Source organism: Apis florea, unplaced genomic scaffold (genome assembly GCF_048593485.1).
Source record: "Apis florea isolate Af1SG1 unplaced genomic scaffold, ASM4859348v1 contig_3561_pilon, whole genome shotgun sequence".
NCBI lineage: Eukaryota > Metazoa > Arthropoda > Insecta > Hymenoptera > Apidae > Apis > Apis florea.
The window spans coordinates 107,451-121,644 of record NW_028256781.1 but is presented as its reverse complement, the minus strand read 5'-3'; the positions used below and the strand labels follow the sequence as shown (position 1 = coordinate 121,644).

Below are 14,194 nucleotides of genomic sequence, written 5' to 3'. Positions count from 1 at the left end.
GCTCTGGTATTTTAGTTGGAGGAAATTGGAAGGTTGAGTTGGACGGTGGTTTGTACAGCAGAATGCTAAGTAGTTTAATACTGTATTGTTAGACCGTGGTTTCCTGGCGCCTGGCTTCGTTAGAAACAAGCGGAGATAATACCGATCGTCTTTTACGTTGTCCAATCTCCGCCATTGTTGCGAAGATAAAGAAAGGTTACGTGGAAGCGAAGGTCGTTCGAACCGGTGTGTCGTAAAACCAGACTTAAGAATTACGTAACTTACGCGGGAAAGGAGATATCGAGGCGCATCGAAGGCTGGGAATACAGTTTGCAGAGGAGGGGAGAAAAGCAATTGGAACGTTTTGCGTCGCCGCTTCCGGCGTTCCGTCGCGGTTACGCCGAAGTTGCCGCGTAACGATTACGCGCGTTATCGTCGAAAGGAAAGCAAAATGGAATCCTGCGTAAGAAACTAGGCGAGAACTTTGTTCAGAAATCTCGAATTCGAAGGAGATTCGAGCTCGAAAAGGATATATTCATATACGAAGAAAATCGTTCAACGTCCTAGGCGAGGAACATTAAAGGCGTGAGCAACGTTATTGTCTCTGAGGAAAAATAGTATGGGGAATATCAAGCGCAATCCTGACAGATAGGGATCTGAATAAAAACAACATATTTCCATAGAATTCAAGATCGATACTCCCTAATCTGGCCGACCGATCTTCGACACGGCGTGACCGTGCACGAGAGATCATCAGCTCGATCCCTGTCGTCGTATACCCAAGACACATGGATGGAGAGAGGAGGGAGGAAATCACGGAATGGTAAACGGAGGAGTCGGTTGATCGCAGGAAGAGGAAGTTGGATGTTGGCGAGGTTGGATCAGTTGTAATCCTGTAGGTGGAACTTTATGCCGATGCCGGTTTTATGCGTACAAAGAGAGCCAAGTAGGAAGATTGAAGAAAAGAAAGACGAGGAGGATGGCTGTTTTCCTATTATCCAACACCACCGTTTCCAGGTATTACGGATTACCGAGAATCAGTTCAGGAAGCAGAAGCCCTCTGCTCGCTTGCTCCCTCTCTTAACTTCCGTGTTCCTCGTCCTTCTATACACATGCATTGCTCTTCTTTCCTCCGTTTATACCTACTTGGTTGCATACTCTGGACCATTTCGAAATTACGGGCGAGGATGATTACACCGGCGAGTCTTTCAACGATTTTTCCATCGTGTCGAGGAGATGAACTTCGACTGTAAAGTCGAAACAATCCCTCGAAAGAATCCCTTCTCTGCTATTGAGAGTCAATTTTAATCTGTGTCGAACTGTGGAGAAGCTTTGCTTTGGTATTAGATAATACTATTTTCCGATAATCCATAATTTCATAATTCGATCGTGATTAATTGATTCAGATCAGAAAGACACACACACGCACGCTTTATATCGCAGCGTGCTAACTCGCATTAGCAAGGATACAGGATTATAACGTAACTTTGATCGAGTATTCCACTATTTCTGACAGGATCTCCGCTGTTAAATACGAAATGATCGACGGAGTTTCGCACCGCAGCCTTCCATTATTTATCGCGTCCAGTTCGACCGGTCACAGTGTCACCCACGCAACAAGTGCATCCTACGCGCATTCCTCGCGATATCAACATTGAATAGAGAGGCAGTTTGGACCAACCGTTATTCCTTATACTCGTTTATAATTCTGTTTCGACTTCTATTCCATCGACGATTTCGTTTCTATCTGTACGATTCGTAATGTCATCGCTCGAAGGTTAGAAGCGCTTGGAAGGTCAGCTCCACGAATATCTGCGATCAATTCGCGGCCAATATCGATCTGGAACCGTGCACTCTCTAATAGTCACGCACGGGTTCACTGATCTCGAAAGGGTAAAAAAATGACGGTTGACCGCTCGAACGAAGACCGAGATAGATCGTAATTGTGACAGTGCGGAGCTCGTCATGCTCGTCACGATATTCGATGCTGTTGTCCTTTCACGAATACTTTCCTTGGGAAAAGAATGTTGAGGAAGGATCGTAGATAAAGTTATGTTTTTTCTCTGAAAACCGTGGACGAATCTAATTATTTTGAAATTATTTGCTTTGATTTAGTGATCTCGTGTTTTTCTTCTTTGAAATATCTTTCAAAGTCCAGTTTTGTGATCTTCTGATAATTTTGAAGATTGGTCAAGAAATTTTTTACTTTATTATCACGTTTTGTATTAAAAATGTTGAAGAGAATATTTCAAAGAATTAATTTTGTATGGCATGTAATTCATTTAACATTTTTATTTCTATTAATGAATAAATATTTATCCATTTTTATAAATAAAAGATATAAAATTATATTACAATAAAAAAAAAAAGAAAATTAGATTGAAATTCATTATTTCAAAATGGAAATATATTTTTTTATTATCTGTTAAAGAAGTTAAGAGACAAAGAATTCCAATTCAAACGATAATTGCTCTGATGAAGGAATATAGAATTCTGATTGCTTTTCAAATAACGAACAAAGCTATAGAGAAGGTGTATGTAATGCTGGAATAATTTAGTATCTCGTAACTTTGTCCAAATACATCTTTGAAATCTCTCAATCGCGTGCAACACACGCGTTATGTCCACGGTTGAAACGCGTAAACGAGCGAAATCATCACGGCAGGATGGATAAAGGAACCGGTAAACCGGAATAATTACAGGGACTGTCGAAAATAACAATAATAAACAATAAATAATCATCGAGTTTTACCATTCTAATTTCTCAAATATCCCACTTTGATCTCACTCACTTAAACAATACATCCTCTTTTATTTTCAGAATCACGAAATTCTATTTCCTTTTAAAATCTATATTATTGATTAAGATTGTAATTATTAGATAGATAAAAAAATATACGTTTGTTCTCGTCTATAAAAAGAAAAGCAATTTGAAATGGAAAAAATATTTATCACAAATTAGGCAAAAACCGTAAAAATAAACTTTGGCAAAAGACCGATTAATTAATCATATAAATTATCTTTTTTTTTAATGTCAAATTCAATAGAATCGATCGACGAAAAGTCAATAGCAAGAAAAAATAGAATGAATCAATCGTATTATTAAATGCTTATTATTGTGTATCATCATGGAATACAACATGCGCGTGTTTAAGACTCGATGGAAGCGGCAGCGTGACAATTACAAAGTTCGTTTACACTAAAGTATTATGTTGGCGTGACATAATCCACATGGTTTGTCGTAATAAGATAAGTGCGATAAGTTTCGATATAAACAGAAGAAAAAAAAGATCTGAACATTGTTGCTTTTAACGAAGTTTTCCTCTTGGAGAATTGGAATTATTTTTCATTTTTAACTCGTTGTTCTTTCGTACGATCAACAATTAATTAAAAACTTATTAAAATATATCTAAATTTTTTTTCTTTTGTGTTTATAATTCATCACATTACCTAGTCCTTTTTTTTTCATTTTTGAGACGAGAAAATAGTTTGAAGCGACACGTTAATGTGTGTGTGTTATCTAATTATGCGTAGAGACTATAATAAATTTTGTCACCTTCGTATTATTTAACGGCACAGTCGGAATCTCGGCTAGTTGAACACTATAATAAAGTAAAATTTCGTGCCTTCTAGTCTGAACCCAGTGACAACCGGTCTTACGGTACTTTTCACTCTCGACCACGAGAGACAATGAAACGTGTTATCTTACTTTTACATCTCTAATACTTTCTCGTACATTTATCCTAGATTTTGATCTTTTTATTCCAAAAATTTGCAAGTTTAACTGTAAAAAAAAAAAAATAATCAATAACATTTTTATGACTTTTATTATTATAAAAGAAATTTAAAAATATACTCACATTTTACGAATCGCTCAATATTATCGATATGATTTTTCTAATATATAACACACAATATCCACTATTTGAAAAACTATATAAATATACACTTTCACCATTATAATATAATTCCATAATTCCAATATTCAAAGGCCGCAACAATATTCGAAAGAACTAAATCAATACTCGGCGAACTCAATACCCGTTCCAAGAAGCAAATTAGCCGCGTTTTCCAGGTTCAACGATCGTCGAGTAGCCCCTTATATCGTATAATCTATACCAAACAATCTTTTTTCTCTTCTTCGTTCGATCCAAAGAACGCCAATAAGCGAGTCAATCGAGCTCGAGGAATCAAAGAGCATTCGGAGAACGCGATCGATCCTCTGTCGGAAGCCGAGTAGGCAAATTAGCCAACGTTCTCCATGCTCTGCCAGTCGCAGTGTCCTTCCTCCGAGCGGAATTATTAAGCGGACACCATTACGCGAACGCGGTCCAGGACACGCCTGGAGCTACATCCTTCCACGTTTTCCACGTCGACGTCTGCTCGAGCGCAATTGAATCGCCATGAGCCGGTCCTCGTGCGTGACAGTATCGACACTGGAATCTTCTCGTCGCGATCTATCAGTTCCATTCCTTCTTTGCCGGGGTCGTTTACCGAATAACTGCAACGCGTTCCATCGATTAATGATCCACTCGATCATACGGTCACAATAGCCGTACCGCTATGTTCTGCATGCGGCGACACGCGAAAAACAGCTTACACTAGTTGCCGACAAATGGCCAACGTGAGGTAGAAAAATCGTCGATAGGATTTTGACGGGACGATTCATCGACATCGTTACGCGAAATCGTTTGAGCGGAGAAGGAATGGCGGGGCGAAGAATGTTGTTGCGAAGAATGTTTAGGGAATCGTTTACCTCTGATGAAAATTATCTGACACGGCGTGTAATTCCTCGTGATTTGTATGGGTAATTCCATAAGTGACGGGGCGCGATCGCGGATAAGATTTGGTTTCGTTGATTTTCGTTTCATCCTCGAGTTTTATAACAATCACGTTAATGAAGACAAGGAGAATTCCTTGGAGGCAAATTCAAACTTGGAAAAAATGATGAGGAGATTAAAAGATATTCTGTTCGAAATAACGAAAGATAAATAATGAAAAATTGCAAGAGTTCGCACAAAAATAATCAAAACGATTCACAATAAATAAAGATAACCGCTACATTAACTCTTTTAAAGAAAAAAAAAAGAAATATATCATCCAATCTCTGATATGATAAATCTAATAAAAACATGATTAAAATAATTTCCTTTTCTAAGCTGGATCAAATCAACCATAAACATACGTCTCTTCTTCTTTGATTCTCGAACCAATCATCTCTCATCCTCTTCGCTCCTCATCCGATCATTTCCAACTGGTTTGACAAAAACGGAAAGCAAACGAACTCACCGTGACTCAATAGAGGATCTAATAAATCAGTGGCTCGACAACAGAGCCAAGAAATCACGATCTTGACGCCAATTTTGCCCCAACCATGTGCACGCCCAATAGGGTCGAAAGGTCGTTTCTGTAATGCAACGGTTGCACGGTCACGTTCGGCTATCGTTTCTCCGTTATATGCATATCAATTTACGTCCACCTGCGGTCCAGGATCAATTGCGCTCGATTTATTACGAATCCTGGATACGTTCGACCTAGGAACGCCGTTTTCACGCGTGGGCCGAACAGATACATTTGTCCAGCCGGCAAAACGCTCGCACTCGATATTGCGGGAAGTGTATGGTTGGACCGTTTCTCTCAACGAGGAACGTTGTTTGCCGGATTCGAGAGCTTAAATCGAGCAACGAGAGGCGATAAGTCGCGAGAAATAGGCAATCCATTTTGTCCACTAGATCGGGTTGGTTGTGTTAAGATCTCGGTAGTGGATGGCGAAATTTGTTGAAAAGTGGCGAAGAATGGGATTAACACGTTGAATACGAGTGCGACCCGAATGTACGTGTCGTGAAATTTTTATTTTATTTCATTTTATGGCCTTTGATATGTACGATCGCGCCATAAACTCTTTTAAAATATGAGAAAAAGTTTTCGTGTATCCGATTTTCTTTAATCTTTGATAAGTCTGTCTTTTTAATGCTTCTCTGTAATATGATTCTTTCGCTAATATGATGCTACAAACTTGGCAGAAATTAATTTTGAAAGCAAATATCCTGATATTACATACGTTTAAAATTGATAAGACATTATTTTTTGCATTATGATTTGTACAAAATCATAAAATGGATAGGGATTTTCTCGTTGGAATGTATTGATTGCGGAACAATCTATATTACCGCTACCATTTTCTAGAAAATATCTTAATAATATTCCTCGGAAGAGAGTGTTTTGGTCATACCTTAAGATCTCTGGCAAGAGATTCAGGCAGTTTGTATTTGTACGGATGCAACCGATGGAAATAGCGTACCGATGATCGGTCAAGATTTGCACATTTTGCTGGCGGAATTGCAAGGCGAAACCGACCTATAAATACACGTTTCAACTACCACTTAAGATTCCTAGAATGTTCTTTCTCTCTCTTTCTCTCTTTCTGTCTCTCCCGCTTGTTTCTAGTTGTTTGGTACGATAAATCGAGAGAGAGGAACAGGAAGCACGAGGAAACTGTTCTCCAGAAACAATAGCAACGCGGCTTGACGTAAAAGCTCCCCACGAGAGAAGAATTAAGCGAGGAAACTCGGAGGAGATTAATAGATGATCCGCATAATTGGATGCAGCTACGAAAATTTTACCGTGCAAACTAATATTTCCTTCGAAAATCTGTTGAAATTGAATATGCATCGTTTCATCTCAGTTTTCTCAATCTGATGCACACAATTTATTATGCGAATAATTTAGGAAGGAAAACTTTTTGTTAAATATTTTTCAATCTTAATAATTTCTTCGATAACAACTTTTACAATCGTAAATGATAGAATTAGTGGATACATTTCGTTTCTTTTTTAAATAAAATTACTACTTTTTTCCTAAAACAAAGAAAAGAAGATTATTAAATATTATTGATATAATATAATATATTAGGAATTTATCAGCGTGAGAAATAATTCATTTTTTCACGACGATTTTCTTTACACCGAATTTTTTTTTCTATGAGAATACTTGTCTCGGATTAACGAATTGTTTAAAACGCGTAGAAATCACGATTTAATCCGAAGAACATAAATGTAAATAAAAGATCATCGCAATCTGTACGCATTTTACGCTTCATAAAACTTATTCCAATACAGCGTCAATTCAAAATACATTCGAAAACCGCACGTTTAAAAAAACAAATCTATCTTTACTTTACTTCGTTAACAAATAAAAGCAACAAGACCCAGACTTGTTTCCCATAAATTATCCTCTCCCTTCGAGACATAATCCAATCGAGACATAATTCGTCACATGAATAGATACTGTGTCTAACACGACTGTGTCCCTTTCCTCCCAGAAAGGAGGAAACATTCGTGTAACATCGACTCAGAATTGGAGCTCGTGCCAAACGAGCTCTCCGTTTATCGTTATTTATCGCTCGTACTGTTTGCTCGTAAACACGGCGACTGCATTCCATCGATGGACACACGGGATCCTCTTTTCTCTGGTTGACACGTTCTAGGTTGAAAAATCCTTGCCTTTATGTCGAATTCAAACGAATGTACGCGCGTTCTTGTCTCGTAAAACTCGGGAAGATTACACGCCCCGGAGATTTTTAGCCGGGGCGAAAAATGACAAGGAGATCGATTAATACCGAGTTTTATGGGGGTTTCTTACCAGTTGTAAATCCGTTTGATTTATAGATCGATCGAAACGAAGGAGCGATCGGAATTTTTACGGTTGCCAATTAGCCGGTCGGTCGGCCGGAAGAGACGACCCGATTGTAATTCCTGATCCGCCGCCCGATCTCGAGGAGAGCCGGCGAGCTTCCGGGATTACGATCCCCGCTTGGGTTGACAGGGACGTCATAGAGAGATACGCCGCTCGAGATAGGAGGAGGATACGAGCTGTAGAACTAGCTGTAAATTAACCACACACCACGGAGCCCGGGTGCATTCGTCGCTTCGTGTTCGCTTCGTCCTCCTCGGTGAGTTTGCGTGTACGTGTGTTGCGCCCGTGTATCGAGCACGATGGCAAGAGAGTGCGTCACGATTTCAGATATACTCTGGTACGCATGCACACGCGTGCATCTATGTATCTACCGCTCGTGTAACTTTTTCCCTCGGCAAGATTTGTATCGTTTCATCGATACCTATGCGAAAAAATATTTAATGTTAATTAATAATATAATTAAATACTTTTTTTGTGAATCTTTTCTTTTTAAGCTCTTTTTCGAGCTACGTTTCTCTTGTTTGATATTTTTAATTCGAAAAGATCTGTGATATATGATATAATCTCGATTTCTTCTTTCAATATATTTCGCACGTATATCTATTATGTGTCATATCGTTCAAGTAAGGTTCAATTTTTGTCGCTGTTATTCACTCCTATACTATTTCAACCGTTTTATAACCAGGCAATAACTTGAGAATTTATCGTTTTCAAATTATCACAAAATCATTTATACCTCTCTTCTAATTTCCTGGATTGTAAATCAGTCGGTACGATAATTTCCAAGTATAGTATTTTAACAACCTAAATGAACCGATATCCAAGACAGCAATTACTCGAGTGGTTCGTTAAATGCTTACACAGCCGCTAACGCAAACCTTCCAGATGCTAATGATTCAATTTCTCAACGCGTATTCACACTTTCACATCTATTCCACACGCGTGTGCTCGTTTTAATTACTGATCTCCTTTGCACACGTTTATCTTTTCGCGATTACAATTTAAGCATTCGCACGCATCGATGAATCTTTTTATAGATCTCGTTCTCGATCTATTTCCCTATCTACGGCGCATGTAAACCAAACGCTCAATCCTCCGTAACATTGTGGTTAATGTCCCGTTTGATAGCTCGACCAATCGATCAAGAGATCAAGGCCAACGCTACCTACGATCGGACAACGATCGATATGTTTCCGTGATCCACTTATTACGCCATCCTTCGCGCTCATAATCCCCGCTAATCATTACTTAATTATCATCCAATCGTTCGTATCCTTTTGCCTCGCAGATTTATGTAAGTTATACCGGTAAGCTGTACACATCGTTATTAACATGGTCATTAAACTAGTAATTGACGAGCGAAATCTTTTTTCCACGTGTGTGAATAAGATATATGATTGATTGACACAAATATTATTTTTTCATGCAAATGATTCGAACTAGTTTTTGTTTTAAATATAATCTTTCATTCTTAAATACCTTTCTCGTCATTTTTTTTCTTTTTTTATATATTTTTTAGAAAATAAGATGAAACGCAAAATTTTAATTATGCGAAGAGAATTCTATTTTTATATAGAATTTGTATTTTGATCATTCTTATTTTCGAAATCCAGTTTGATCATGGTCAATGGGAAGTTATTGATAATTATTTGTTTTTCCTCGCAATTTATCCTTAAGTTTCCAAGTGATGATCCAAATCTTGATCTCAAGAAAGAGAGAACCTCGATTGTTCGATGAAAGTACGGCGTCAGAAATCACTTCGAAATGACGAGGATTCTCGCTGGAGGCGAGGACGACAGGAGAAGATCGGTGGATGCAACGATCTCGATTCGCATCGATCAACGAGAGTAAAGATGGCCGTGGTATCTCGACGAAAACGGTAATTATTATTTACGCGAAACGATCGTAACTTCTTGAAAGATCGAAAAGCCAAGGGAAACGGATAATAGATAAACGAGATACGCGGTGTTTCACGGTCGATGATTCCGCCTCTAATCGATTATGTTATTTTTCATCGTTTCCCTCTCTTTCTCTCTCTTTCTTCTCGTGATCGAACAGTTTTCATATCGGTTGAGAGGATCGCGGAGAAAACGCGGAACGAACGATTATTCCTGATTTCCCGTAAATGAAGGGGCTTCGTTAATGCGAGAAATAATCGATCGATTCGATCCGTCTCTTCTATCCTGTATTAATCCATCGTATAATTGTTTCCTTCTTTAAATGATTCTTTTGTATCGATTTTTGATCATTCCTGTTAACCGCGAGGATTAACCTCTTGCCTCGTATGCAATTGCTATTATATGCATTTGAAAGAAAGAGCTTTAATCTTAGCTATATGGTAAGACTATAATAAAACTTTGAGAAGTGTTGTCGATTGAAAATCAATATTAATTCTGTGAATCTTATTTTTTATTCTTTATCAATCTATCGAATATTTTGAAATACGATATTATTTTTAATTTAATTTTCATCTGTGCCAAAATAACCAAGATTCAGAGATATCGTTTCAAACTCTTTATAATAATAATAATACAACATTTTTTTTCTTATTTACATTTTCTTTTTTACGAGATATATACGGAGAAAATACGCCAAGAAATACGCTATTTAAAAAGGACAGAAGCCTAGATTTCCTCTCCCCGTAAAAGAAAGATGACAGATAACCAGCCGTATCCTCGAAAGGACACTTGGCTTGCGAAAGGAAAGTTGCACAACACGTGCACCACCAAGCGCAACGATCATCATCTCTCTGTTCGAAAAACATTGAAGCGTGGAGGATCGACGTAAAACTCCGCCAAGAGAGGGAAAAACAACCGTTGTTGGGGGAATACAACGGTCAGAGTTCTCGGTGGCCGGCGCGGGACGACAAAAAGAAAAATAAAAATGCACAAAGTTTGCAGTGTGCACCGTTGATCGCTCTTGCTCGCCGCCGAGCAACCGTCCCCTTAAGCAACTAGAGCGAAGTAATAAAAATAATCACTTACAATCTAATCTTCCAGTCCATCCTCGTGGCAGCCATGACGCGCTGCTCGGCTCTACGGACCTGCACGACCTTCGTTCGCCCTCCTAGCTTCAGTCCCTGGAAACTCACTGGAACAGGGTCTCTCACGAATCACCAGTGCACTCTGTCTTCCCTCTCGTCGAAAACGAAAGCGCGGTTAACGTAATATTACGCGTGTTCGCGCACGTGTGCAGTTACGTGTGTATATATACGTATACGAAATATGCTCGTCGGTGGCCGCGCTTGAACCCGTTCACCACCGGTCTCTTCGTGTGTAGCCGCGCCACGAACGGTCCGTTTCCACTGTCTGCCCGCGATAGACGATCCACTTCCACTGTAACGGAAGGAAAAGAACACCTGACGTCCAACCGTTTCGAATTTTTATCTTTTCTTCTTTTTTCTTTTTTTCTTTTTTTTTTTTTCCTCTCCTCCAATCTTCGAAGATGGAGATCTTTCGTTCGAAATTCGGTTAGTTAAAGTTGGTTAGTTAGCACACGAGAATTGGACAAAACAGTAAAATAAAGGCACGATTTGGAGGAAGGATCGTGAAGATGAGAGAACGGGCTTTCTGCGCGCGATCCACGAAAATGGAGCAACGTGCGTTCTGTGCCACTGTTCTCCGTTCTCCGTAACACTCTGCCAGGATATCCGCGCGTGGCTGCTCGTCTTCCACGGCCGCGAAAGGTGGGAAGATGAGGAGGAGGAGGACGAAGAGTAGTAGAAATAGAAGAGGTTACCGAGGTGGAGGCGGTTGATGGTGGTGGTGGTGGTGGTGGTGGTTGGTGCGCTGGTGACGGGTTGGCTTGGTGAAGGTAGAAAGAAGAGTGGAGCGATGGTGTGGAAGTGGTGACGACGGTGGTGGAGACGATGATGGTAGTGGTGATGATGGTGTGATGGTGGAGGTGGTGTGGTGATGGTGGTGGTGAAGGTGGAGGTGGGTACTCGTGAGAGGATCCTCGCCGTGTGGAGTACTAAGGAGTAATGACATGGTCTAGGAGATGCCAGTCAGTTTTGTAATAACGCCTGTAAAAAGTGAATTTACAGGGAACAAGGTGGGGAAACGTGGCTGAGTCCAATCCTGGTATCCCTCGGGTTCGACAGCTTGGCCAATAGGAGCGCGCCAATTCTTCATCTTCGTATTTTTTCCGGAATTTTTCCCACTCGTCCTCGAGAACACCTTCTTCTCGTAGGTATACTTTTTTTCAAATCGCCATTGGTTTGGGTGGCGACGCCTTTCGATGTCGGGATGAACAGAATCGAGCATTTCGAATCGATTATCGTTTCGAGAGAACCAACTCGTAGAACGACCCGCGCAAAAAATGGCATCGGGATGATTCATCCTTTTACGAGGATTTTAAATCCAAGGGATAAGGCGATCGGTAAATATGGAACAAAGGGTGGATTGTCCGTAAAGATGGGAATCAGGCATCGTTCGAAAGGCGAAATCGTACGTGTCGATACGCGATGGCGCAGGCTACGCTGTCATTACGGTGCATTATTCATGCATCACCAGCCACCCGGTACATTTAACGGTGAACAATATCGCGAAGGATATGTCAATAAGGTGGTACCGCTGTTAAAAAATAATCTGCCACGAGGACAGTCCGGTGACGAGGAAATATGATTTGCCTCGTAATAACTACGGCCGTCGATGGATCACGACGATAACTTATTCTTTATTGCATAACAGTAACTTACTTCTTTCTGTCACGATGGATACCGCTCCACGCTTCTCCTTAATCCTTATTACTTCATTTATCACGAGGAATCGCCACCTCGACTCATCCTTTTTTCCTTATCACCTGTTGCAATCTTGAATCTCTAATCTGCCGATATGTTTCTCTTATCGTCACCTATCGGTGACGAAAAAAAGAAAAAAATTCCAAATAAAACGAAACGAAGAATAAATATTAGAAAGGAAAAAAATCAACGGCGCAAAATTCGAACGATCCGTCAACCGTTGAACGAACGGAATACAAACGGCCAGGGCAAGCTTGGCGGTCGTTTCCAAGAGTAATAAAAAGGGTCATTGTTCGGCAGGAACTACTGTCGCTTCGAGAAGCGTTTCCGCGAAGATTCCGTTTCGCATTCGTCTAACGGAACCGGGAGCATCCTCGACCCATGGAAATTGTCGAACAGTTGAAAAGAATTCAAAAAGTCTCGTATAGTTACAGCGAAGAAATCCTCACAATTTTTCATACTAAATTTCCCATGATTCGCTAATTCTTCGCTCGCTCCCTTAGTTTCCCGTACGAAGAAATCTGGGAATATCGTCGCAATTTTATTTTTACATTTGTCAAGAATCCGAGTATCGCGTATTCCAATTAGAAATGAGAGAAGAAATAATTTAAGGATAGCAATCTATCCACTTCTCGATCGGGTTCGTGAAAGGAAATCCTTCGATTTGAGACCACTAAAGGTTAATTGACGCGATCCTATATACTGGTAATTGGATCAATACTCGCTGCTTGCGTGTGTATTCGAAGTCCGGAGGGCATCGATGAATCGGCCGAGTTAGATTTGATACGCGTTGCGCGAATAAGCTACCGTTCAATGTTTTCTCAGAGATTCTGGTTTCGCGTAACGGGATCGTATCCACGGAAATTGACAAAATTGTCGAGGATACGGTAACAGCGGGGAATCTTCGTTGCGTAAGACTGTTCCGCGTGTCGGAGGGCAAGAACGGGTTTCGTTTTCAATGATGTTTATAGCTTCGAGTGTTCATCTCTTCTTGAAGAATGTTTTTCTGGAATTTCATTGTTTTATTGGAATATTCTTTGGTATTTTATTATGTGAAAATATCGAATATTGCGATATCGAATATTCCGAGAAATTCGTGTGATTTTATTAAATTTTTTTCCCAATAAAGAAAAGTTTCAATGAATTTTTCTTATTTAAATATCTACTGTCTTCTTTCTTGAACTGGAATTATATCGTAAAATAAATTTATAAATTTTATAATATACCGATACGAATAAAATTTTATAAAGATACGTGGAATTCATATACAATTTTAAAAAATTATTTTTTCCAAAGAATAATTCTCCATGTCAGAATTAGAATTGAAAAGCTATCGATTAACCAAACTTATTTTAAAAAAAAAAAATAATCAAATAACATCATAAACTTCCTATCTTTCTTTCATTATCTGTCACTGCTAAAGGAATTTATTATCAACGTAATTACACAAGAAGATTCAGCGAATAACATTTTGAACTAACAAGAAAAAAAAAAAAAAGAACAAGCATCCACCGCGTATGTGGAGGAATTTCGATACAGATTCCGCGTTTGAGGTAACGGAGAACGCATCGAACGAAAATTGAAGAAATATGCCGATAGGATAACTCGCAGGGCAGTTTCGCGTCCATGGAGGAAGATAGCGCGGATGGAAGAAGGTAAAGGAAAAAGGAAAAGAAGCCGGGGTTCCGGGTTCGATTCCCAGGGCTGACTCGAGAAACGCCGCTTCCCTCGACCGATCTAGATTGAGAAGGAACGAAGGCGCCTACCGACCAGAAACAC

The 14,194-nt window shown here is 39.6% G+C and overlaps 1 protein-coding gene across 2 annotated transcripts in view; it reads right to left on the bottom strand.

Annotated features, from left to right (window-relative positions):
- LOC100870527 (uncharacterized) overlaps positions 1 to 11,661 on the bottom strand; it is a 59,308-nt gene extending 47,647 nt beyond the window's left edge. Inside the window, exon 1 of one of the 2 annotated variants that reach the window (XM_012494154.3) lies at positions 10,659 to 11,661. In XM_012494154.3, coding sequence (XP_012349608.2) covers positions 10,659 to 10,693 — 35 coding nt within the window. In that variant the 5' untranslated portion in view covers positions 10,694 to 11,661. The remainder of the gene's footprint in view (positions 1 to 10,658) is intronic. The other variant, XM_086913989.1, reaches the window with a different exon arrangement.
- Between the last annotated feature and the right edge of the window lie 2,533 nt (positions 11,662 to 14,194).